The sequence below is a fragment of the Argentina silus genome (genome assembly GCF_951799395.1).
Source record: "Argentina silus genome assembly, chromosome: 16".
NCBI classification, from domain to species: domain Eukaryota; kingdom Metazoa; phylum Chordata; class Actinopteri; order Argentiniformes; family Argentinidae; genus Argentina; species Argentina silus.
The window spans coordinates 3,909,781-3,936,796 of NC_139670.1; the positions used below are offsets into that span (position 1 = coordinate 3,909,781).

At 47.7% G+C, this 27,016-nt stretch overlaps 1 protein-coding gene across 1 annotated transcript; it reads left to right on the forward strand.

Annotated features, from left to right (window-relative positions):
• Positions 1-1,559: 1,559 nt before the first annotated feature.
• sema4gb (sema domain, immunoglobulin domain (Ig), transmembrane domain (TM) and short cytoplasmic domain, (semaphorin) 4Gb) lies at positions 1,560-26,589 on the forward strand (the record flags this gene model as incomplete). The annotated part of the gene is made up of 15 exons (XM_083688105.1): positions 1,560-1,692; positions 10,242-10,390; positions 11,858-11,920; positions 12,160-12,258; positions 12,423-12,516; positions 12,627-12,740; positions 13,189-13,343; positions 16,246-16,421; positions 18,066-18,204; positions 18,691-18,913; positions 19,049-19,164; positions 19,410-19,564; positions 20,161-20,222; positions 21,135-23,064; positions 25,547-26,589. 14 exons carry the CDS (start codon positions 1,560-1,562, stop codon positions 22,136-22,138), a joined length of 2,682 nt encoding a protein of 893 aa, XP_083544231.1. The 3' UTR covers positions 22,139-23,064; positions 25,547-26,589.
• Positions 26,590-27,016: the final 427 nt, after the last annotated feature.

Sequence of the window (27,016 nt, forward strand, 5' to 3'; positions counted from 1 at the left end):
TGAAATTATTTCAACACACAATCCTAATACTTGTGCCCCAAATAAATCCCATAGAGGTCCATATTAAAAAGTGAATTATTAAAATATGTATAGATCAAAGCTGTGAAAATTAATCTGTTCTTGTATACTGTAGTTGTAGCTGTTCTCAAGTGTTTTCATAGGACCTCTTGTTGTTATCATAGATCCTTCCCTTCATCCGAGATACAGTGAATATTGACATATACTGTATATATATATATATATAGCTCCACAAAGCTGTGTAAATCGGTTCTGGTATGATTTCGCTGTTCTAAAGCACCCTAGGAAAGCCAACTGTCATTACTGATTCTTCCGTTCATGCGTGACAAGCCACAGGCGTGACGAGGGTGTCAGGCAGATGTGTTTACTTTTCCTTGTGGAGTTTCCATGTTGTCGTCACGGTGACGACAGTTCTGTCATCGCCTCGGTCACCTCCAACAGGCGACGCACAATACACAGGCAGATGTGGGAGAACGGGGTGTGTTGACACACCACACAGCAGGACAACCCTCACCCTGACCTGGCTATCTCTGGACCTGTATCCTCTTTCTCTCTCGACACTTCTGACAGATCTGAGAGGATTAGAGAGGTATAAGCAAGACAGCAGAAATTCCACCTTGCCTATCAGAGTAGGAGGAGGAGTGACCACCATCTTGCTTACACCGATCGAATCCTTTCAGATCTAGTGTCTATACGGTGAGGTGGTCTATACGGTGAGGTGGTCTATACGGTGAGGTGGCCGGCAGTTGTTCCTGGACAGTCTGTTCTCCCCCCTGTCTGTCCTCTGCTCTCTCTGTGTGATCATATAGACCAGAGCTTAGAACCATCACTGCTATTATGGAGTCAATTAGCCACATCATGTCTCTCACTGTGAGCGATTATCAGGGTTAGCAATGGTAGGGGAAGGAGATTAGGCCGAGAAGTCTCTGGTGTCACTGTGCTGAAGAGCTGAGGCATCAGAATGCTTGGCCCGGGCCTTTGATCAGCGACGGGGAGAGGGAGTGTGGGTAACCAGGCGGACACCGTGCTGATGGCCTCAGCCTTAATCACTAGATTATCCATCTAGTCGCCCTCCCGACGGACACACACACTGCTAATTACGGGATGCCGGTCCCATGTGTGGCGGTTTTTGGAGAAACTAAAAAACGTCTTCCCGAAACTTTTTTAATTGGTGTTTACATAACAGGTCCCTGGTCATTTTCTGTCGCTGATTGGTTGTAATTAGTGTGCGATGACTCAGATATAACCTGCACTCCCGTGCTTGTCCACAAACACTCATTTAAAGTGTAGCATTTATTGTTACTTGATGCAATACATCCTCATGTATGTTTTGACAACATAACAAGACCAAACACCATTCTCCTTATCTCTCCTTATCTCCTCTGTCTAGTGACCCTGTCTTCAGCCAGAGGATGAGTTAAAGCCCAACAGAGGAGAAGAACCACGCTCTTGTGTGTGTATAAGCAGTAAGGAGTGTGTGTATCTGTATCTGCGCCAGTGGACTAAGAGGCTCCACTAGTGCCCAGGTCAGCCGACTGAACATGGGGGTCAACGTGGCACAGCTGCCCCCCCTCGTACTGCTGCTCCTCTGCTGTCTGTCGGAGGTATGGGGGTTCCCCTTCGGCCCTGCCATCGACCTGGACATCACCCCCAGGACCACTGTACTCTCTGAAGGTAAGGCCAGGGGTACTTCAGTCTCAGTCTTCTACAGCACACATGCACACACACACACACACACACACACATACACACATACTGTATACACACACACACACACACACACACACACACACACACACACACATACACACACATACTGTACACACACACACACACACACACACACACACACACTGTACATTGTGTCCTGATTCAATACAACACACATCTCCAACTCCCCTCCCTCCGTCCCCGTTCACATTAAACAAGTGGCACAGTTTTTTAAGTTGGCCCTGAAGACAGCCTCTACTTTCAGGGAGTTATTAATCGCCTCTCTCAAGCCCTGTCCTAGTTCACACAGTTCACAAAGCAGCTCTAATCAAACAACACACACAAGGCACTCCTCGCCCATTAAAGACCATGCGGAGGACCCATGCACCTGATTAGTGCCAGAGTAGCAAAATACTGCTGAATAGGAGGTTTTTCGCAAAATTGGGTATTTACTGTAGGGACATCATCACCACCTCTCTCCTCCCACAGCTCCTCACCTTCCCTGCCTCTGTTACTGCGGCAGAAGGCACTGCAGAGGGAACCCCAGCCTCTAGCCCTGACAGGCAGGCAGGCTGGCTCCTCAGATGACTGTACTGTGCAGTACAGTACCTCTCCTGTCCTCTCCTCTCCTCCTCACGTCCGTCTCAAGTGGAGGATTGTTGTTATCAGTGGAGGGGAGTGGAGAGAGCTGGGCATGTCGCCTGCTGGTGGACGGTGCGACTGTAGAATCAGGCTATTGTGTGTAGCGTAGAGAGGCGGTCAGAGAGAAGAGGTTGGAGGCTGTAGAGGTTGGAGGTTGTAGAGGTTGGAGGCTGTAGAGGTTGGAGGCTGTAGAGGTTGGAGGCTGTAGAGGTTGGAGATGGAGGCTTTTATGTCTCAAGTGATTTGGTGTAAGTCACAATGAGTCCACAGTGACCAGAGTCTGTCACTAAACTCAGGCCATAACTGGTTTTAGATGTATAGCTTATAACATTGATGCTAAAATTAAACGTTTTTTTTTTTACTAAAGTATTAGTACTAAAATATGCATTAATACATTTAGCCTATTTAGTTTATTATAAATTCTTTATTCAGAAAGAGAATTATTTGCTCATAATTTGGTATGTTTTATTGAAGGCTCCACTCACTGTGGGTGGATTTCGTGACGTTGAAGCAGCCTAGCAGCCTCACAGCCACAGATTTTATTTTTCTCCTTGCCCTCCTAGAAGCAAGTCCTTGACCTACATTCAGACTCTCATGGGGTGCTTGAGTGCGCGCGTGCGTGTGTGCGTGTGTGTGTGTGTGTGTGTGTGTGTGTGTGTGTGTGTGTGTGTGTGTGTGTGTGTGAGTATACAGTGATCTCTATTCACAATCTATCTCAAATCTGCACACATGCAGCCGCTGTCACTTTGCCTTTGTAGAAACATGCCACCAGCGTAGAGATGTAAATGCAGAGGACAACTCCTCATACAGAAATATGGCTGCCAGGCACCTGACTCTCGGGTGTGTGTGTGTGTAAATGACTTATATTCTATGTGGGTGGTGCTGGTGGTATCGCATGATTACCTTTCCTTGTGTGTGAGAGTTGTAATATATGTATTATTGCTTCTCCGTGGGTGGATTTATAATATGTTTCACAGTTGGGGCGGGGGGGTTGATCATTCATTTGCAATATGTTTGACAGTTGGTCTGTGAGAGTGGGAGAACATTGACACGTAATAAAATGGAGCCTGGATTTATAAGAGCTTTCTAATGGAAAGGCCATATTTGACGTATAGTCATTCAAGAAATCCTGTTATTTTAGGCCTTCCGTTCTGTGTGTACAATATGTGACCCATGGTGTGTGTGTGTGTGTGTGTGTGTGTGCGTGTGTGTGTGCGTGTGTGTGTGTGTGTGTGTGTGCGTGTGTGTGTGTGTGTGCGTGTGTGTGTGTGTGCGTGTGTGCATGTGTGTGTGTGTGTGTGTTTCTGCACAGATGTGAGTCCATGTGTGTGTGTGTGTGTGTGTGTGTGCGTGTGTGCGTGCACGTGTGCGTGTGCGTGTGTGTGTGTCTGTGTGCGTGCGTGTGTGTTCTTCTCTCCCTGTGGAGAGATGAATGACTGACTGTGGTCTGAACTCCACTATGTACTCGTGTGGCAGCTCCCATGCCCTGCTTTCTCTGCTGGTGCCAACCAGACCTGCAGTAATCCACGCATGAAATATTGATGCATGTGTAAGTTGTCTGCTGTTGCCATGAGGACGAGAGACTGGCGGGGGGGGGGGGGGGGGGTCTTCATAGTGGATTTCTATTATTCATACTTCAGTTGGAATGTTGTTATTTCATCTCTTTTGAATTGCAGTGTTTATCAGAGACATACTTTTCAGATATTGTACTGTTATACGATGACTACGTCATTGCGCGGGCACGTTTAGGGCACAGGGTAAACGCTGAGTCTGAGAAATACACTGTCCATCTGAAGCCTTAAGGGCTCGGGCTCACTCAGTATACGTGTTTTCGACTTCTTCGTTGTGTGAGTGTTGATCGAGTACGATGATATTCAGCCATTTGTTTTGTGCAGACGGCTGAGTTGAGTCTAGGTGAACAGACAGACACAACAGCTCCAGGTTTGTTATTGAGCTGAATCTGAGTCTGAATCTGAAGGTGTTTCATCTTTCAGCCTCTAGAGACGCTGGGGCCACTCAACATTAAATCTCACAGCGTGTGTTATCCAGTGTGTGTTCTCCAGTGTGTGTTCTCCAGTGTGTGTTCTCACCAGTGTGTGTTCTCCAGTGTGTGTTCTCACCAGTGTGTGTTCTCCAGTGTGTGTTCTCACCAGTGTGTGTTCTCCAGTGTGTGTTATCCAGTGTGTGTTATCCAGTGTGTGTTCTCCAGTGTGTGTTCTCACCAGTGTGTGTTATCCAGTGTGTGTTCTCCAGTGTGTGTTATCCAGTGTGTGTTCTCACCAGTGTTAGCAGACACAGCTAGCTGTTTAATGTGACATCTCTCTGATGACAGTTGAGTAGATGGGAGTCTAAACCCAACTGACACTCCCAGGCCCCGCGATGCTTTGATCCAGTCCTACTCTGATGTTGCTGGGGCCTGATTGTGACAGCACCGCGGTGGGGACAGGCTCCACCTAGAGTTGGAATAACAATGTCTTGTATGGTACTGGGTTGTTCATTTGCTTTTATCTGTGAGATAAAGATCATGGCTTTGTATTTCGTTTATTTATTTATTTCTGTAATGTACTGGTATTGATTGCACTGGGGTTTTGCTTGATATTCCCCTGTGAGATGAAGATCCTGGCTTTTAGCACTTTGACGTTATGTAACGAATGTTAAAAGTCTTAGTTTAGACAGACAGTCAAACAGATACGAGAGAAGGTTTCTGATGAGACAGACAACTATGAGGTCAAAACCACTGTACCCAAAACATTACAAATGTGGATGTAGGGGAGCTCTGTGGTGTAGCACGCTAAGGTGCTTGCCATATCATCGCAAGGTCCCTGGTTCGATTCCGGCCATTGACATATCCTGCATGTCATCCCTCCTCTCTCTCTCACCCATCCTTCCTGTCAATCTCTACTATCTCTATCCCAATAAAGCAGAAATGCCCTAAAATATATTTAAAAAAATAAATAAATATAGATAAATATAAAAATTTCACTCATGACAGAAATAACACACTTCTTTTTTGCTGACTGTGTGCGAACTAAGCTGCTCTTTGTCCTAAAGGGATGATTCATAATGAATCTACCGTGAAGCAGATGTGCAGCGTCAGGCCTGACCAATGTCTCCTCAGCCAGATAATGGTGGCGTGAGGGCTTATATAACGCTGATCAAGTTAGCAACAGCTGACAGTTCTCACCCCTGTCAACAGTGGTTAGGCCATGTGTTTTCCCCCCACCACGTGTGTGTGTGTGTGTGCGTGTGTGCGTGTGTGTGTGTGTGTGTGTGTGTGTGTGTCAGTGTTAGTCAGTCAGAGAGGACCAGGGGTGGTCAGTGAATCATCAACACAGTCACACCCAGCAACCTGTGGTTGGCTCTATCCTCCCTCAATCCTCACAAACACTTTGGATTTACTGTGCTACCGGACCCCCAAGGAGAGATTAACACACACACACACACACACACACACACACACACACACACACACACACACACACACACACACACACACACACACACACACACACACACACACACACTCACTCACTCACATAGTTGTTCCTCCTCTTCCTGTAAGAACAGGTGGTGCAGGTGAAGAGTGTGTGTGTTCAGTGTACACACAATGTGCATTCCACATACAGCGCAGGGACAGGGTTGAGAGGTCACACCGACGGCCCCCTCAGATCTCCCTGTCACCGAGATGCTCGAGCGGGCAGACACACACACACACACACACACACACACACACACACACACACACACACACACACACACACACACACACACACACACACACACACACACCCAGGCGGAGGGTAAACAGAAAGCGACCAGCCTGTTGGTCGGCTCAGAGCTGGCACGCTCCAGTGGTCTGTTGATTCTCCTCATCGATCTGTTAACAGAGCACAAGGTGCAGTGTGTGCTAAGGGTTCAGGACGGTGGCGTCCAGCCAGAGAGCAGGTTATGTCTCTCCCTGTCTCTCCCTGTCCCTGTCTCTCCCTGTCTCTCCCTGTCTCTCCCTGTCTCTCTCTGTCTCTCTCTCTCTCTGTGTCTCTCTCTGTCTCTCCCTGTCTCTCTCTCTTTGTCTCTCTCTGTCTCTCCCTGTCTCTCTCTCTCTCTCTCTCTCTCTCTCTCTCTCTCTCTCACTCTCTCTCTCTCTCTCTATGTCTCTCTATGTCTCTCTCTATGTCTCTCTCTCTGTCTCTCTATGTCTCTCTATGTCTCTCTCTCTGTCTCTCTATGTCTCTCTATGTCTCTCTGTCTCTCTCTGTCTCTCTCCTACCCTGCTTTTATCTTATAATATCAGTCATACTGGTAAGGGTTAGGGAGAAAGGAAACATTGTATTTGCTTTTGAATGAGTCATACCATAACTTTTAGGATAGAGAGTCTCTAGGCTTTCCTTGGTTGGGAAGAGACAGGACCATGGGGTGTCCTGATATGTGCCTGTTGACCATAGCAGCACGTCGCCCTGTTTGAAACAACAGCTCTCAGGCTTCAGACACGTGTCAAGGACACTCCGCCACGGCGGCCTTGGGCCTGGTGCTGCCTGACGTCATCTTCATCCTCCTCATCATCACCATCATCATCATCATCAACGTCACACAGTTTGTTATGTCACTGGCCACTGTTTTATAAATACAGAACCCAAGGCTTACATGGCGCACACGCTGGAATGAGTCATAAGAGGAAATAGAAGTCAGGGATTTGTTTTTAAATGGCCTCGGGCTGTCATCAGTGTCAGTGTGTTTGCATGGCTTCCATTTTTTCCTAAACGTGATCTTGGAGGATATGTGATGTTCTTGTGAGGATGACATTTTGTCATGTGTGTTGGTGTTTGATTGTGTGTGTGTGTGTGTGTGTGTGTGTGTGTGTGTGTGGATGTGTGTGTGTGTGTGTGTGTGTGTGTGTGTGTGTGTGTGTGTGATTGTGCCCACCCCCTGCCTCTCTATGCCCCTCAGCATGTCCTGACCTTTGGCTTCGTCAGTGGAGATGCTCATCATGGCTCATGGCTCACTCATAGCTTTGCCTTACACACACACACACACACACACACACACACACACACACACACACACACACACACACACACACACACACAAACACAGACACAGACACAGACACACACACACACACACACACACACACACACACACACACACACACATACACACACACACACAAACACAGACACAGACACAGACACAGACACAAGCAGATACACACACACACACACACACACACACACACACACACACACACAGACACAGACACAGACACAACCAGATACACACACACACACACACACACACACACACACACACACAAACATACACACACACACACACACACACACACACTCTGCCTGACTGACTGGCTCCCAGCAGGCGTAGATGGTTGTGGTGGCGGCCAAAGGCAGGGGGAGGGGCTCTGAGCTACAGGACGCTGCTCTGACTCATTCTCTGGTCAGATGGACAGACATAAAGAAACCAACCATATGGCACGCAAGCACACACACACGCACGCACGCACGCACACACACACACACACACGCACACACACACAGAACTAATTGATGTCAAATCATTTTCAGCCATATCTGACACACTTTAGGAGAGCCATCAAGACACTCAGGCATATGAGGACATGGCCTCTACCTAGCTCTTTAGACTACGGGGCGGGAAGGTCTTCAGACTGGTTTGACAGCATAACTGAGTCTCCTAATGACTAACCAGTGACAACAGCTTGTAGTATTTGTTGTTATAACTTCCAGTTCTGAATTGGAGTGTGGAAGGATGGTTGTTTTAGGAATCTGAACCGAGCATCTGTCTTCAGAGATACTGTAGGCTTACTTTATTAATCTGTCTCCTCTTGTTTGTCTGCTCTGCTATAACCAAAACAGTCCGACTTGGTTGCGTGGCCTGTATGCCCTGTATGTCTCCCCATGATCAGTGGTTGGTGTGTGGGGTGATGGGAGTGGATGGCTGGGTGGGTTGGGTTTGAGATGGGGGATTGTTGGGGGAGGGCGTTTTAATGGCAGGAATTCTGCCCCAGTACTGCCAAATCTCATCAGCACGTGTCACACAGTAATCTGTGTGTGTGTGTGTGTGTGTGTGTGTGTGTGTGTGGGTGGTGTGTGTGTGTGTGTGTGTGTGTGTGTGTGTGTGTGTGTGTGACATTGGGGGAGGGGGTTCATCCATGTTAGTAATTATTAGGGTTATCTCCATCACTGCATATTGTGCAGAAACCTCATCCGATGAGTGAATACAACAGAGAATCAACATTATCGTTATCCATCCATTGTTGGTCCTCAGTGTTCGGTCCTTCATTTGTGGAAACAGATAATTTGCCCGGCACAAACTAAATATTTTATCAGCAGTCTGGAACCCTCTGAAATGGGGGCAAGCTGCTCTGCTGCTTGGAGCTGGTGAAAAAGAGGCCACCGTTATTTATCTGGGCCTCTGTGTTTCAGATCTATTTCAGTGTTGGGATAGATGTTTTTGTAGATAGTTTACTGTTGATAGATAGATAGTTTAGAGTACTTTGATGTACAGTAGCACTGAAAGTTTACTTGGGGGGGGTTTGAAGACCAAGATAAGAAAGGGAAAGATAGGGAGGAAAGAAAAGAGGGGAGGAACAGACAGGTGATATAGAGAGAATGATGGAGGGAAAGAGATATGGAGATGGATGGAGAGATTAAGAGGGAGGGATGATGAACAATGAATGGAAACACAGAGGAATATGAGTCAGCGTGGTGCAGATTGTCTTATTAATTGGCACAAATCCTCCCTCTCTTTACCTTTCTCCCTCCCGCCCCCTCCTCTCCCACTCTCCCTCTCCTCCTCCTCCTCCGTCCCCCCTCTCCTCCTCCTTCCCCACCTCCTCCTCCTCCTCCTCCTCCTCCTTGTCCCTCCTCGTCCCCCTCTCTGTAATAAGAGAACTTATATTCATCTCCTCTCCTCGTCCCCCCCTCCTACTCCTCCTCCTCCTCCTCCTCCTCCTCCTCCTCCTCCTCCTCCTCCTCCTCCCCCTCCTCCTCCTCCTCCTTGTCCCTTCTCCTCCCCCTCTCAGTAATAACAGAACTCATATTCATCTCCTCTCCTCGTCTTCGTCCCCCCCTCCTACTCCTCCTCCTCCTCCTCCCCCCTCTCCTCCTCCTACCCCCCTCTCCTCCTCCCCCTTGTCCCTTCTCCTCCCTTCTCCTCCCCCTCTCAGTAATAACAGAACTCATATTCATCTCCTCTCTTCCTCCTCCTCCTCCTCCTCATCCCCCCCTCTCCTCCTCCTCCCCCCCTCCTCCTCCTCCTCCTCCTCCTCCTTGTCCCTTCTCCTCCCCCTCTCAGTAATAAGAGAACTCATATTCATCTCCCTCCCATCAACTTACTGAGGCTGCTCCACGCTTGTCACAGTCAATCTGTTACACTCTTCATTTACTTCTGTTCGGGAGTCGGCCGCAGCGCGGAGGAGCAGTGGGGCAGAGCTAAGCTGCTGGAAAGAAATGGATGATTAAGGAAGCAAGTAGCAACACAGACTGCTAGGGTCAGAGAGACTGTTTGAAATGGAGAGAAAGCTATCATATGTGAATACAGTAGTTACATAAGCCAAGCTAAACCCCCTCCCTTTCAAGCTATAACCTTTTATTCAGTCAGTTAAGTCATTGAGAACTAATTATCTAAAGAGAACAGTCCACAAAAGTGACAGTTAAAACTGACTTTGAAATACAGGAGAAGTTTCATTCTGTAAAATGAGACTAAGGGTTTGCCTGTGCTTGTTTCCAGGGCTGATTGGTCCTGAGGTGACAACAGTTGACAAAAGTGAGAAAAAAGAGTCAAAGAATGTACGTTTAAAAAAATAAAAAAACTTGCTCACTGTCTGTGCTTGTTCTCAGGGCTCCTGGGTTGCCAGCGTTTCAGCGGCTCCACTCAGAACTACAGCACACTGCTGCTGGAGGACAAGGCTGGTGTGCTGTATGTCGGAGGGAGGGGGGCGATCTACGCTCTGGACACGGACAACATCTCCACACCTGGCAACCTCACTGTGAGTAGATAGACAGGATATCAACATCTCCCCATCTGGCAACCTCACTGTGGGTTGATAGACAGGATATCAACAACTCTACACCTGGCAACCTCACTGTGGGTTGATAGACAGGATATCAACAACTCTACACCTGGCAACCTCACTGTGGGTTGATAGACAAGATATCAACAACTCTACACCTGGCAACCTCACTGTGGGTTGATAGACAAGATATCAACAACTCTACACCTGGCAACCTCACTGTAGGTAGATAGGAGCCACACCTGGCAACCTCACTGTGAGTAGATAGACAGAAGCCTAGTAGATTAGTGAGTAGATTGGAGCCACAACTGGCAACCTCACTGTGAGTAGATTGTAGCCACACCTGGCAACCTCACTGTGAGTAGATAGGAGCCACACCTGGCAACCTCACTGTGAGTAGATAGACAGAAGCCTACATCTCCACATAAGGCAACCTCACTGTGAGTAGGTATTGTAGACAGGGCCGCATGACGCTGGGTGAAAACCGAAGGATAATTAATCATGAAGACGACGACGACGGAGAAATTCACACACTCCATTACTGTCAACCATTTATTTACAATTTATTTCAGCACACAGCCTCTCTCTCTGTAAATGCTACGATGCTAAAGCTATTACAACACACTGCGTTGTCATTATGTTGCAAGTTGTGAAAGAGGACAGGCCAACAACAGCCTTGAGGAGATTCAATAAGTCCTATTGTCCATTGATTTCCTCCTGCGTATTGGATTAATTGCATGGAGCAATTTTACTCGAGGGTTACACAGAACAAGGGTGATCGAGTTTCCCGAATGCTTCGTAGCTTAAGTAGTACTTTATTTTATTTTTGTTGATCCAGGCCCACACCTCCCCTGGACCAGCAGAGGACTTCATTTAACAAATTCGGTTAGCTCACACAGAGCTGAGTGACTTGCAAACATTCATTATACAATAGCTACTCTCTTGTGGCTTTGCAGCTGGGTTGACGGGAGAAATTAAGTACTACTTAAGCTACAAAGCTTTTATGAAACTCACCCCAGATTAAAACTCAATTATGTACTTACAGCGATTATCCAGGGGTAAGATTCCCGGAAGCTTCGTAGGACTAAAATCATCTTAAATGTGTATTGGGCCATGGTTGTAATGTTAGTGCTACAAAGCTTTACATAAACTCAAAATGGAGCCACAGTTCACTTTCCCATCCACACGCATGCACGCACACACACACACACACACACACACACACACACACACATACACACGCACACACGCACACACACACACACACACTCACACACACATACACATACACACGCACGCACGCACGCACGCACGCACACACACACACACACACATGCACGCACGCACGCACACACTATCTCTCGCTCTCTCTCTCTCACACATACACACACACACACACACACACCTCCTTGGCTGATCATTGCTGCCCCCCATTGTTTGCAGATTGATTGGGAAGCCTCGGCCGAGCAGAAGAAACAGTGTCTTAACAAAGGAAAAGACAATCAGGTATGAGAACACAGCACTCCGTGCACAAGCACTCGAATTCTGCCCTCTCTGTCTCCCTCAGCATTACCCATCCCTAATTAGAGCTTTCGCTGTCCCGAAACAATGCAGACATTATCATTAGTATTGTCATTATCATTATCATTGTCATTGTGATAATGTCTCCATTGTTCTTGGATATGATACAGGAACCCAAAGTATTCTTGTTATGCTGTTGAGTTGTTTTCTCCTGCCTCCTGCAGACAGAGTGCTACAACCACATCCGGTTCCTGCAGAGGTTCAATGAGACTCACCTGTATGTCTGTGGGACACACGCCTTCAGGCCTCTCTGTGCTTACATAGTGAGTAGTGTCCTTGTCCGCAGTTTCTAAACCCAGGCTTTAGGAGTCAGGCAGCATACCAAAACTTTATTGATTGACAAAGTATCAATGGTAAAGTATCTGTTGTGATGGTGATGATGATGATGATGATGATGATGATGATCCCCCCTCTGTCTCTCTGTCAGGATGTGGAGAGGTTCAGCTTCTCCTCAGGGTTCGATGAGGGCAGGGACCGGTGTCCCTATGACCCAGCCAAGGGCTACACGGGTCTCCTCGTGGGTGAGGCCCCAAATCTACCCTTTCTTTCTATCCATCCCTCCATTTATACACCTCTCTCCCCTGTTCTTTAATCTCTTCTCTCATCCCTCCCTCTCTGCGCCCCTCCTCAGACGGGGAGATGTTCACTGCGTCCCAGTATGAGTTCCGCAGCTCTCCTGACGTGCGTCGTAACTTCCCCTTCCCCAACCTGAGGACAGAGGAGGCTCCCACCAGGTGGCTTCTGGGTACGTTTACCACGGTTTCATAGCTCATAGCTCATTGGCCACATTTTAGGGATGTTATATTTAAAAGTCAATATAAACTCCAACTTGAGGACACAATAACGTCTGTGCGTAGGTTGATGGTTAGTTGGCTGAAACCAAAGGAATATCAGTATTTTCCTAGCAGTCTGGTCTGAAAGGGACTACAGTACACCGGTGGAGGTTGGTGGAAGTAGAAATCGGAAATGCATGGAATGGAATGAGGAATGGTATCAAACACGGACGAGTATCAAACACGTGTTCGATACCATTCTTCATTCCATTCCACGCATTACCATGAACCCAGTCTCCAATTTCTACCTCCACCAACCTTCACTGCAGTATACAGTCTATAAAGGTTACTACCTATCTTCTTCTACAGGTATTATACGTTCTAAACTAATCTGATTGGTTATTGTGTTCCCGTGCGCAGAAGCAGACTTTGTGGGCTCGGCTCTGCTGAAGGAGAGCTTCAACAGCTCCATCGGAGATGATGATAAGATCTACTGGTTCTTCACAGAGAGGAGTCAGGAGCAGATGGCCTACCCCAGCCAGACCAGAGTGTCCAGGGTGGCTCGCGTCTGCAAGGTCAGTCAGTCAGTCTGGCGGTGGGCATTACTGGGAGGCGGCCATGGTGTGATGGTTATGTTATGGTGATGTTATGGTTATGTTATGTTATAATGTGGCTAGACCAGGCTTATCCAGGGTCTGGGAGGTCAGAGAGGCTTTTTACAGGGAGGGGGCAAAGCTGAGCTGGCATGGAGTGATTATGTTGAGAGATTGATTGATCAATTGATCACATTTATCAGACACTCTGAATACATATACAGCCACCCAGCAATGCAATGGCAGCAGTAGAAACTTGTAATGTGTTGTGATAATGTTAGGTTATGATAATGTTCGGTTATGATAATGTTACGTTATGATAATGGTACATTGTAAAAATGTTACATTATGATAATGTTTTAATGGTATGGAAACGATGTGCTTGTTATTGTCCGTTCTGAGGAGAGTGGCCTGCTACTTGTCAGAAGTGCTTGTTTTTCATTGGTACTCTGTCTGTATGCTGGAGTCTTCTCCAGGAGCTCCCCATTGGGTGGACTTGAGGATGATTGTGTTTGTGTCCTCTCATCCCCTCTCCTCCTGACTCTGCTCTCAGGGGTTTCTCTGAGTGCCACTGTAACCAGGCAGACCTCAGCCCACCCACCCAACCCCCGCTCCAATGGCAGACTCTTTTCTTTTTCTTTTTTTTTTTTCTCTCCCCCTCTCTCCCCCTCTTTTTTTCCACCCCACCACCTCTCTCTCTCTCTCTCTCTCTCTCTCTCTCCTGCTCTCTCTCTCTCTCTCTCCCTCTCTCTCTTTTATTCTCTCACCTCATATCACCCAAGATAAGGGTCTCTCCCACCTTCTTTCTTTCTTTCTTTCTTTCTTTCTTTCTTTCTTTCTTTCATCCCACTGGTCACCTCCTCCCCACCCCCGCTCTTTCTCTTTCATTTTCTATCTCTTTTCCTCCCTCTCACCTCATTTCACTCAAGATCAGCGTCTCTCTGCCAGACAGCATGCCCAGAAACCACTCATGGAGATTCAGAAGGCCATTTCTTTCTTTGTCTCTCTCTCACTCTCTCTCCCTCCCTCCCTCTCTTTCTCTCTCTCTCTCTCTTTTTTTCTCTGTACCTCTCTCTCTCTTTCTGCCCAGTAATCTCTATTATATTTCATGCTCGCAGTCCCCTCAATCAAGAATTCAGCTTTTGGGAATGAGGTCAAGTCTCTCCTGTGCTGCTCTGCGACTGAGCACACTCTTGGTGCTCTGGAGGAGTAGAGTAGAGTAGAGTGTGATTGCTCCAGCCATAACTGGGCCACAGCAGCTGTCAATCTGGGGCGAGGGCCTCAGCTCGCAGCTCGCAGCTCGCCCCTACGCCCTATCGCTCCATCCTCCACCACAGTGACAGAGAATCAGCCACTAGCTAGAGACAACTGGAAGTGTGCTACTGGCTGCACCTCAGCCAATCAACTAACCCCCCCCCCGACACCCCCCCTCCGACACCCCCCCCCGCTCGACCCACATCTGCCAAACTACCATCTCCAGATGTGGCACCTCCTGTTTGCCTTGCAGGCATGGCTGTCTTCCCTAGCCCTACATGCCCCCCCCCCCCCCCCCCCCCCCACACCTCTATTTGGAGGACTCCCCCAGTTAATTGTCACTCAGGCAGATCCTCATGGTGCCGTGCCGTCATCCTTGAGTCACTTTATGTAAGTGACAGAATGATTATCCGTTGCGTGTTTGTGCTAACCTGAGGGGCTGTCAGTGTCTCTACACCCTACCATGAGGCCTCCTCTGTCCTAGGCATCCATTTTTGATACCTTAAAATATTTAATATACTTGGGGAAGTCTCTCACTTGCGTGTGTGTGTGTGTGTGTGTGTGTGTGTGCGTGTGTGCATGCACATGCGTGCACGTGTGTGTATGTGTGTGCACGTGCGTGCGTGCATGTGTGTGTGTGTGTGTGTGTGTGTACTGTATGTGTGCATGCATGTGTGTGTGTGTGTGTGTGTGTGTGTGTGTGTGTGTGTGTGTGTGTGTGTGTGTGTGTGCATGCGTGGGTTAACCTCCGGGCCTGTCATGCGTCTCCAGTTGGACAGCGTCCACCTCACCTCTCCCTCTCCCCGGAGCTTCCTGCCAGCTCTCCCTGGGGGTTTAATACAGTGGGAAGGAGATTAACCTTCAAGTGGCGGTGGTGCATTTGTGTACGAAAGCCTTCTTTTTTTATTCCAAACAAAGGCATTGTTATTGAAGGAACATATTTTGTATGCGCTTTGTCTATTGCACTACTCTGCCTTTTTGGGTGGAGGAGGAGGCTGTCTTAGTCGGGGTAGAAACACACCAGAGACATACACCTTTTGATAAATGATAGATGTCTATGGGAGACGCAAATGAAGAGGGATGAGAGTAATATATTTCCGCCAAACAAAGAGAAAAGAAGAAGTCTCTCTCTCTCTCTCTCTCTCACTCTCTCTCTCTCTCTCCTAAATGAGGTGTGCTAAATCACTCTATTCAGGGCTCCCAGCAGCCTCTCCTCCTCTCTCCGATCGTTGCTGCTGCCTGAAATGCAATTAGAGCAAATGTGCTAAAGTAGGCACACTGTGAGCCAGAACACTCACATTCAGCTGTACCAGACTCTCTAAAAACTGCAGTGTGCGTGTGTGTGTGTGTGTCTGTGTGTGTGTGTGTGTGTGTGTGTGTGTGTGTGTGTGTGTGTGTGTGATATTACTATAGCGTATTATCTGTGTGTGTGTATGTGCGTGCGTGCGTGCGTGCGTGCGTGCGTGCGTGCGTGCGTGCGTGCGTGCGCACATGCAGGTGTGTGTTTGTATCTGTGCTTGCTTGCACAGTATCTGTATGGCTGTCGCTCTATCCCTCCCTCCCTCCCTCCCACTCTCTCTCTCTCTCTCTCTCTCTCTCTCTCTCACTCTCTCTCCCTCCCTCCTTCCAGGGTGACTGGGGCGGCCAGAGGACGCTGCAGAGGAAGTGGACCTCCTTCCTCAAGGCCAGGCTGGTGTGTTCGGTGCCCGACTACGAGCTCCACCTCAACGTGCTGCGCAGTGTGTTCGTCCTGGAGGGACCAGACGTCCACAGCAGTGTCTTCTATGGGGTGTTTGGTCTGGAATGGTAAGAGGAGCAACACGGGGCTTGTCTGTCGAGCATTTCTACTGTATCTGATACACAGAGTTTCAATTAGGACTATTTTTGTTTAATCTCTTTTGGGTGTGTGAACTTGTGGTACAGTATGACCCTGGTGCACTGTGTGATTGCACACTCTACTGCTGAGCTTCTGGAAATCTGTCACCCTTTTTGTGGAGGATCGGAGATGGTGGTTTGATATGGTATATCAGACCACCATTGGATGGTAGCTGGAGGATAGAGGTTGGTATCAGTTTCAAGGGATAGATTACAAGGAATGGAGGGAAGTGAGAGGCAGATGGTTGCCCGCTGTGTGTGTGTGTGTGTGTGTGTGTGTGTGTGTGTGTGTGTGTGTGTCTGTGTGTGTGTGTGTGTGTGTGTGTGTGTGTGTGTGTGTGTGTGTGTATGTGTGTGTGTGTGTGTGTGTGTGTGTGTGTGTGTGTGTGTGTGTGTGTGTGTGCATAACACAGTCCCAAGGAAGTGAGCATCAGCAGAATATATCTTTCCCCTCTGTCTGTATCTCTCACTCTTTGTGTTTGTCACTCCCACTTAATTTTCTCTCTCTCTCTCTCACACTCTCTCTCACTCTCTCTCCCTCTCTCTCTCTCCCTCTCTCTCTCTCTCTCTCTCTCACTCTCTCTCACTCTCTCTCTCTCTCTCTCTCTCTCTCTCTCTCTCTCTCTCTCTCTCTCTCCCTGTCTGTCTGTCTGTGTGTGGTATCTGTCTGTATCTCTGTTTGTCTGTCTCTCCCACCTCACTCTCCTTTTCCCTCTCTCTCTCTCCCCCATTTTCAATTTCATTGCCAGCTAAAGTGCACCTGTGTGAAGGGTATCCATCACCACGTGTGTGTGGCTGGTGTGAGTAAGAGTGAGTAAGCCCTGAAACAACATTGACTGAAGTATTTTTTTCTTTTTCAACACACCAATTTCAGTCCAATCTCATTCTCTAACCCTGGCTTGGTTTTGAAGGCTGAGGGACACACAATAGGCTTTAGCTCGTGACTCAGGCATTTTTTTTTTTACCTCATAGTAATCTCACCTTCAGGGCACAAGCTTTCAGTTCACCTAGTTCACACCTCCCACTACGCGCTGTAGTCGTTTGAGGACAAAACCACTCATTCACGGTTACAGCGCCTTCACCACAACCAGGGGTTTTACCTAATGACTCACAGAGGATCGGTCTTGAGTGTTTGGTTAGTCACAGGTACAGGTATTGTAGATAAAAAAAACGTCAGACAAATCCTTCACAGTTGAGAGATTAAGGGGGGTGCTGGTTCATTGGATGCAAACAATTGGGGATAAGAAACAGGAGATCTTAAACCCGCTGGACCCCATATCCTCGTTGAAGACAAAGGGAAAGACGAAGAGGCAAAGATGACTGTTAAAAAACTGTTCAAACTGAAATTCCACTCTCTCACACCCACGGCTTAGTGAATTATCTACAGAACCGTTTTTGAAACCGAGTTTGTTGACTTTCTCCTGGTCGCTGAGAGCCTTGGATCTGTCATGTGTTTGATATTTGATCTGTGTGGCAGCTACTTTCCCAGATGACAACCTGGGTAATGTTTATACAATGTCAATTTATTAATCAGACTGTCTTCTGTGTCTTCTGGTTATTTTTTTCTCCTTTCAGGAAGAATATCAAAGCTTCTGCTGTGTGCCAGTACTCCTTCACGGATATACACAACGTCTTCGAGGGACCGTACATGGAGGTCCAGGATTCAAAATGGAGGGAATACACAGGGAAGGTTCCAGAACCAAGACCTGGATCTGTAAGAATATTGAGAGAGTACTCTGTCCTCTCTACCTCTTTTTCCCCGTCCTCTTTTTCTGTGTCCCTGCCCCTGTTTCTTAACCTTATTGTCTTTATTACTCCCCCCTCTCTCTCTCTCTCTCCCTCCCCCCTTCCCCCCCCCTCTCTCTCTCCCCCTCCCCCACTCTCTCTCTTTCTCCCTCCCCCTCCCCCACTCCCACTCTCTTTCTCTCTCCCTCCCCCACTCTCTCTTTCTCCCACTCTCTCTCTCCCTCCCCCTCCCCCACTCTCTCTCTCTCTCCATCCCCCACTCCCACACTCTCTTTCTCCCACTCTCTCTCTCTCTCCCCCTCCCCCACTCTCTCTCTCTCTCCATCCCCCACTCCCACACTCTCTTTCTCCCACTCTCTCTCTCTCTCCCTGCCCCCATTTCTTAACGTCTTATCTTATGATACCTGATATTCTCTCTCTCTCTCTCTCTCTCCCTCCCTCCCTCCCCCTCCAGTGCATCACAGACCTGCACAGGTCCCGGGGCATCAACTCGTCGCGTGACCTCCCAGACAGCGTGCTGACCTTTGCCAGGAGACACCCTCTGATGTCCAACCAGGTCCACCCCCTAGGAGGGCGCCCCCTCCTGTTCAAAAGGAGTGTCAACTACGTCAAGATCCTAGTGCACAAGGTGGCAGCTCTGGATGGACACGTGTACACTGTGCTGTTCCTGGGAACTGGTGAGTTTCTGTCGAAATCCACCGGTACTGTTTAGTACATAGTAATGTGTCTTTATGGCCCTGTATCAATGATAGGAGTGTTACATGTTGTGTAAATGTTGTGTTAATGTTGTGTGTGTGTGTGTCTTTCTGAAGATGAGGGCTGGCTGCACAGGGCTGTTGAGGTCGAAGGTCAAATGCACATCATAGAGGAGCTGCAGTTGTTTGAGGATCCTCAGCCTGTAGAGAGTCTGGTTATCTCTCTGACAAAGGTACAATGGGATATTTTACTGTACACTACAATACAATACAATACAATACAATACAATACAATACAATACAATACAATACAATACAATACAATACAATACATACAGTCTGCCAAGCCCACAACATTACATTATATAGATTTAATTCAAACGTATCTTCATTAGCACAGTGTCAGTGACATCAGTCTGGAACACACCATGACATCATCATTGATATTAATCATTTAATATGCCCTCCTGTCCAACAGGGGAGTGTCTATGTGGGCTCCAACTCTGGAGTGGTCCAGGTACCCATAGCCTCCTGCCAACGATACGCTTCCTGTTTCAACTGTGTGTTTGCCCGGGACCCCTTCTGTGGCTGGGACGGAGCAGTGTGTGTGGCGATATCCTCACGCACAAACAGGTGAGGGACGGACACACGCACGCATGCACACACACACACACACACACACACACACATTGAATAGACACACACACACACACACACACACACACACACTTAACAGACAAACACACACACACGCACGCACGCACACACAGGGTTCCCAGTGAGGCAGGGGACTGTTTTATGCCTGAGCTCATTTCCCCTGCATGAGTGAGCTGCAGACATGTTAATCTCCATTACTGCTGCAGACACATCAGACTCTCCTGTGGATTTGTGTGTACGGCCCGGTCTACTGGCGCAGTAACACAACTGAGTAAAGTAAAGTAAATATCAGAACTGGTGAATATACACAGAGAACACACTGCAGATTAGAGTAGATACACCGTGTCCTCACATTGTTTAACTACTGTGTTCTCACCTTAAGACTGTGGAGTGGGTGTTTTTTTTTAAATGTGCTTTTATCAAATACATAACTAGATCTGAACACCCTGTCTTTATTCAAAGTTACTCCTTCTCTGTTGTTGTGCTATTTATATTCTCCTGCGCCGTGTGTACAGCCGTGTGAATGCTCTCAACACACACAGCAGAACTGACACCCTCTTCTGGTTCCTCAGGTCCAATCTCACCCAGGATATACAGAGAGGGAACAGAGGCTGTGACAACAGCACGGGAGAGGGTATGTACCGAACACACACACACACACACACACACACACACACACACACATACACACACACACAAAGAGAGAGACACATACACACACACACACACACACACACACACACACACAAAGAGAGAGAGAGAGACACACACACACACACACACACACACACACACACAGACACACACAAAGAGACACACACACAAAGAGACACACACACACACATGCGCGCGCACACACACGCCGAGTTCTATTTAAAGAGAATATGTCATTAATATATTCCCACTCGTAGCTCTTTCCCTGCAAACCAAACCATTTAAGGACCATTAAGGGATTTCATTAGGTGTGCGCTGCTCTTATTTCTCCCCCAGGCTCCTACAAACATTTTTAATCAGTTTCTCCTTTATACGAGGTCAGGTGATCAAGCTGGCTGCATTGCAGGGCTCCGGCTACTCACAGGAGCTTACTGAATGATGATGAGGATTGATGTTGAAAGGTTGACTGGTTAGTCACCTCTGCTTTGAAAATGTGACCTGCCTGCCCTTACACGTCTTTTTATATTAGTCTTACTCTGTCTCTCCAACTGTGCCTGCCTATCTATCTATCTATCTATCTATCTATCTATCTATTTATCTATCTATCTATCTATCTATCTATCTATCTATTTATCTATCTATCTATCTATCTATCTATCTATTTATCTATCTTTCTATCTATCTATCTATCTATCTATCTATCTATCTATCTTTCTATCTTTCTATCTATCTATCTATCTATCTATCTATCTATCTCTCTCTCCCTCTCTCTCCCTCCCTTTCTCTCTCTCTCTAAATATATATATATATAACTCTCTCTCTCCGTGTCATATATATATATATATATATATACACATAACTCTCTCTCTCCCCCTCCCTCCCTTTCTCTCAGTGGTCCACCGCAGGCGTACGGTGATGTCAGGCGATGACGTCCTCCTCCAGTGTGAGCTGCACTCCAACCTGGCCTCTCCCCGCTGGACCCTTAATGGCCGGCAGTTGCAGGGTTACGGCCTGAACTCAGGCTACCGCGTGGGAACTGACGGCCTGCTCATCATCGGAGCCCGCCTCCAGCAGAGTGGAGACTACCGCTGCTTCGCTGTGGAGAACGGCATCTGGCTCCCTGTTCGGCTGTACACTGTCAGGGTACTCACCGAGCTGCCCTTCCCTGTGGAGCCTACATCCACAACCGACCCCTCCACTACTACGACCACCACCGTCCCAGCCCAACCTCTCTCCACCAGCAACCCCACAGAGCAGCCTCTGCCCTCCCCGCCTGCCCCCCTGCCCCCTGGGCCTGAGTTCCAGACCTACAGACACATGGAGGCCATGTATATCTCCCTGGTGGCGGTGCTGGGGGGGCTGTGTCTGGTTCTGACTGTGGTCCTGCTGTATGTCAGCTTCTGCACCAGAGGGCCCTACCAGGGCAGAAAGTTCTCCCAGCCGGGGCTCAACATGCCCGGGGCCGCCGAGAGGAAGAGGAGCTGTCACCTGGAGCTCAAGACCATCTCCAGCCACTGCAACGGCAGGCAGGACAGAGACGGACGGGGTCGGAGGTCGACGTCCGTCCCTAACGATGACCTCGGCGAAGGCTTCCTCCAGATTGTCCCCGGGGAGGGTCACATGTCCCCCAGTAAGACCCCGCCCCCCGCCCCGCCCCTCCCTCTGCCGCCGCCCCTGCCCTCCTCAGATTACTCCTCGGACTTCGCCAACGGGTTCTCGGCCACGCTGCCCAGCGTCCTGAGGAAGATGAACGGGAACAGCTACGTCCTGCTGAGGCAGGCGGACACCGAGGCCATGTCGCCACTCTACCACTCCTTCACCGAGGAGCTCAACAGGATCCTGGAGAAGAGGAAGCACACGCAGCTGGACCCCCAGCCAGACGAGAGCTCTGTGTAGCCCTTTCCCCCTACACTTTTCCTCTTATTTATCTATTTAATTGTTGTATTATAAAAGCTGCTGTTTTACCCAGTGTCACAGTACCTGTGGTAGTATTCTTACCTAACCCTGATGTGCAGCCTAACATGACTCTAGACTATGGCCCATATCATTTCATTCAACATCAGAAAGGACTTTTTAAATCCCAAAGAAGAGCTGTGATGGACACACATTTGGACACATACTGTACTATGACATGGACTCTCTCTCTGAAGAACTTAACTCACGTACTCACAGTTACAATCCTACCTCAGTACAGTGCTTAACCCTAATGAGGAAACTGGCCTGCCATTATGGGTCAGCTGTGGTCTGGGCAGCTGACACAGTGAGTGCTGTGGTGCAATATGGGACCGAGACATGGGGCAGAGACTCATGATGAGGGCACAGGTCACGTGACTATGACTGTAAAGCCAGACTGATGATGATGATGATGATGATCCTGAGTAAAGCCATTCCTGCAGCACCACACAAAAGGGCACAGATGGCTGGATAAGGAAAACATTTCATATTTAATTAAATACCACACATATCCTCATTTCTCTTTGTTTTCTTGTAAATAGCAATGATATCGCTGATGCAGCCATCAGTAGCAAAAATGGATTCTCTTTCCCCTTTTTTTTTCTTTTTTTTTTTTTGCATATTTCCTCTCAACTGACTGTGTCAAATGAAAGGGGAGAAACAGCAGTATTATAGGGTCACAGCAGGTCACAGCTCTACGGCTTGGCCTGGAGAAGAACACTGTCACGTAAAGGACCGGTCGGTCGGTCGGTCGGTCGGTCGGTCGTCCCTGGTCAGGTCAGAGGAGATAGAAGATGGCCGAACCTGGTCGACCAGAGATGTGAGCCGCACAACAGGACGGGGTGACGCCCATCAGAGAGCTGTCTAAGGTAAGAGAGAGACACTGAAGACGACACTCACACGTCTCATTCACAGCGACTTCAGTACGAACGGTTAACCCACTCACTGTGATTATAGCCGTTTCACACGCGCTCACAGTCCGCCACCAATCAGCTCCTGTCAAAATTGGTTGTCAGCCACCTCCTCCCAGTAAAAGATGAAGGGTATTCACATTGATCCAGGCCTGGGTTTATGTAGGGATAAAGGGTAAATGTATTGATCCAGGCCTGGGTTTATGTAGGGATAAAGGGTAAATATATTGATCCAGGCCTGGGTTTATGTAGGGATAAAGGGTAAATGTATTGATCCAGGCCCGGGTTTATGTAGGGATAAAGGGTAAATGTATTGATCCAGGCCTGGGTTTATGTAGGGATAAAGGGTAAATGTATTGATCCAGGCCTGGGTTTATGTAGGGATAAAGGGTAAATGTATTGATCCAGGCCTGGGTTTCTGTTTGCGCTGTGCCTGTGTGTTGTCCTCTGCTATGAGGCCTGGTGGCGACAAGCCAAACGAGATACAGAACCTTCACAGTGAAAAAGACCTGAGTCACTGTTACCTAACCTAACACACAACGTTCTCTCAATGTGTATGTGTCATCAGCGTAATATTACAGCAGCATATAACATGATCAGTGACCTATATATGTCGTTATGAGAGGACTATCTCTGGCCAAAAGCAAGCATTTTAGTGTGGTCACAGCAACGACGAGATTGAGATGTATCCCAGAGCTAGTTTGTAAACCTGTCACAGCTAGCGATGTTAAAAAGAGATCCGGCTACACTGCAAAGTGTTGAATCAGCTCTTGCAGCAGCCCACACGCACACACACACACACACACACACACACACACACACACACACACACAGACAGACAGACACACACACACACACACACACACACACACACACACACACACACACACACACACACACACACACAGACAGACACACACACACACACACACACACACACACACACACACACACACACACACACACACACACACACACACACACACAGCCTTCCCTGGTGGCTCGCAGCACAAGGGTGTGTGTCTATCTGTCACTGCGTGGCTGACAGTAACAGCAGAGCTTGGCAGGGCTCCTGGACCCCAAAGAAACAGAGACGGAGGAGTGGAGTGGAGGGGCTTGTTGTCGTTTTGCGGACTCCACTGTTGGTACACAGCAGAGCAGTGTAGAGGACATCTGACCTGCGTGTCCTGGCCACTGATGCAGGGAGCTGATACTACAGAAACGGCGTAGGGTGACAAGAGAGCAAATCTGCCTCAGCAGGGGCTACATTACTCCTCTACGTCCCTCCCTCTCTCCCTCCCTTCTTTATTCCACCCTCTTTTCCTTTCTGTCTTCCTTTTCTCTCTCTCTCCCTTTTTTCTCCCTTCCTCTTTCTTTCTTTTTCTTTCTTTCTTTCTTTTTCTTTCTTTCTTTCTTTCTTTCTTTCTTTCACTCTCTCTTCTCTCCCTCTTTATTCCCTTCTCCCCCCCCACTCTCTCTGCACTCATTCCCCGTCTCCCCTCCACCTCATTCGCTATCACCGTTCATGACGCCCCTCTGTGGTCCCTCCCCTCCTCTTAGGACCTTGCTGAGTTCACAAACGACCACGAAAGCCCCCAATCAATTACAGCTGGCCTTCAAAGCGGCCCTGACCTTGTCTCTGCCAACGTGGCCAGGGAGAGAGAGAGAGAGAGGGGTTTCCTGTACTGGTTTAACTGTATATCGGCAAGGTAGAGTCCTTGATCACATACTTCTATACTATTTAGTATGCCTAGAGAGTATGAGTGGCCACCTAGAGTGCTTGAAATACGTCAGAATAGGATGAGATAGCGTACTCACTGAAAAAAGCAATCAGGGACGGGAAACGAGAAGTGCACACTCATGCACTAGTGTTTAGTATGTAGTACTCGATTCTGGACCAGAGCCACGGAACGGGGGCGGATTAGAATATTCATGCACTATGACAGGTGTTTCATTACCCATACCCTTTCCTCAAGGTGTCTTGGGTGTAAGAGTAGATTCATTTAAAAGTACAATGTCGCAGGCATGGTTATGCAGATGTCATGCAGAAGCTGGTCTACACCTAAGGGCCAAGGCTCATGAATACACTTAGCTATGCTTTGGTGGTTAAAGCATGTGGTAAACATGCACTGAAAGTGAATGTCACATTCATTTGGATAGCCGGTATTATTTAGTAAAATATTTTATTTTGGCACAACAGAAGTTGACACCCACTGGGGTTTAAACTTTAGGTCATGTTATTGTTCATCAGGGTTGAATCGCTAATCCTGTCACACTGGGTTTATTGTTCAGAGAGAGGGGTTTGAAACCGTAATGAATACAATAATAATCATACTGTATACTGTAGTGTATTGCTATTTAATTAAGTAGTAATACACTAATACACTACTAATACAGTAATTAAGTAGTCTATTATTGTTGTTTGTATCTCTCTCCATAGGTCATGGAGGAGGCAGATCATGTTGATCTCAGATGTTGGGAATGCCGGGATCGTCCTCCACATCCGGTTCCCGGTTAACGGGAGGCGGTCTGTGTGAAGTTTCAGCTGAGTCAACGCCTGCTCAGAACACAAGGACAATCAAAGGAGTATGCACAAACTCCATGGACCCTGACATTGGACACTGTCATGTATATTGTACTAATGGGCTAAACGGCAAACAAAATGGTGGCTGTCACACCCTCATTCTCTCTTACAATATACAGAATGTTGACAAAGAACGTGATGGAACACTATTGATTTAACGAACAAGGACATACGCACTCACAAAAAGGCATGACAATACTCAAATGGTAGTTTACGCTAATGTTAACTCCACGTCATCTGTACATTTAAGAGAATAATGACTATAAAGAGAGTTGGCCAAATAAACTGCTAACAAAGAGGTCTTGTAACAGATTTGCACTATCCTTTTCTGAGGACTTTTTCTGCGCTATCCCTTATGAGATTCGGTATACCCTTGTAAAGCGTAAAAAAAACTTTCTCCATTACGATGGTTCTGTATTGTATTGTTGTTTTCTGTTTTGCTGTAGATTATGACTTCTTCACGGTCTATACCCAGTATTTAATCTGCTGTGTAGTGTCAGCCATGCCACAATCACGTCCTAGTTTGGGCATCAGAGCACTTGAGGTATCGATAATCATATTTATAATGAAAGTGGTGTCTTAATATTTATTTTTCTCATATTTCATTGTTACTGTTTTGTGGGAAGACAAAAAGCCCCATTTTGCATTAAAGTCAGCTGTGGGAATAATCCGCTGTGTCAACATGCCTTGAGACTGGAGTCAAAACAGAAGAGGAAATGCAAAACATGTTCATACCGAGTCCTATTCTCTAGTCACCATACGGTGTAATACCCAGAAGCACTGCTATTGGCTGTTGCTGATTAGCTTTGCATGGCCCCGTGTTTTTCTGTACAGACTTCTCAACATGGGCCTCTTCAGGAGGGTGGAACGGTAAGCTTCCTATTGCGTTGAACAGACATGCGTACTATAGCCTATGTTACAGCTCTATACGTTACATTTCTATCTGCAACGTTAACGGTTCACCTCACTGTAAATCCGATGTCATTAGCGACTAATTCACACATATGGATTCTGAGTCGTACACTATGAGTCCGGCCATACACCACAGTACAGGCTGGGAGACTGGGAGGGAGCGAGGGAGCAAAAACAGTGCTGCGTCTAAGGCGGTATCTAAGCAACAGTGATCTTTATTTAGAGGTTCTACTCCCGTAGTGCGGGTCAAGCTCTGCCAGTTCTCATTGGGGAACGACGACGTGATGTGAGAACTTGTGGTCAGGCTTTGCTGCACATAATTGGTGTGAAACATAATCAGCTATGAAAACGCCCGAGGAAAACCCAATTTCATCCAATCAATATAAATAAATAGCACCAGTTTGTTGAGAACAT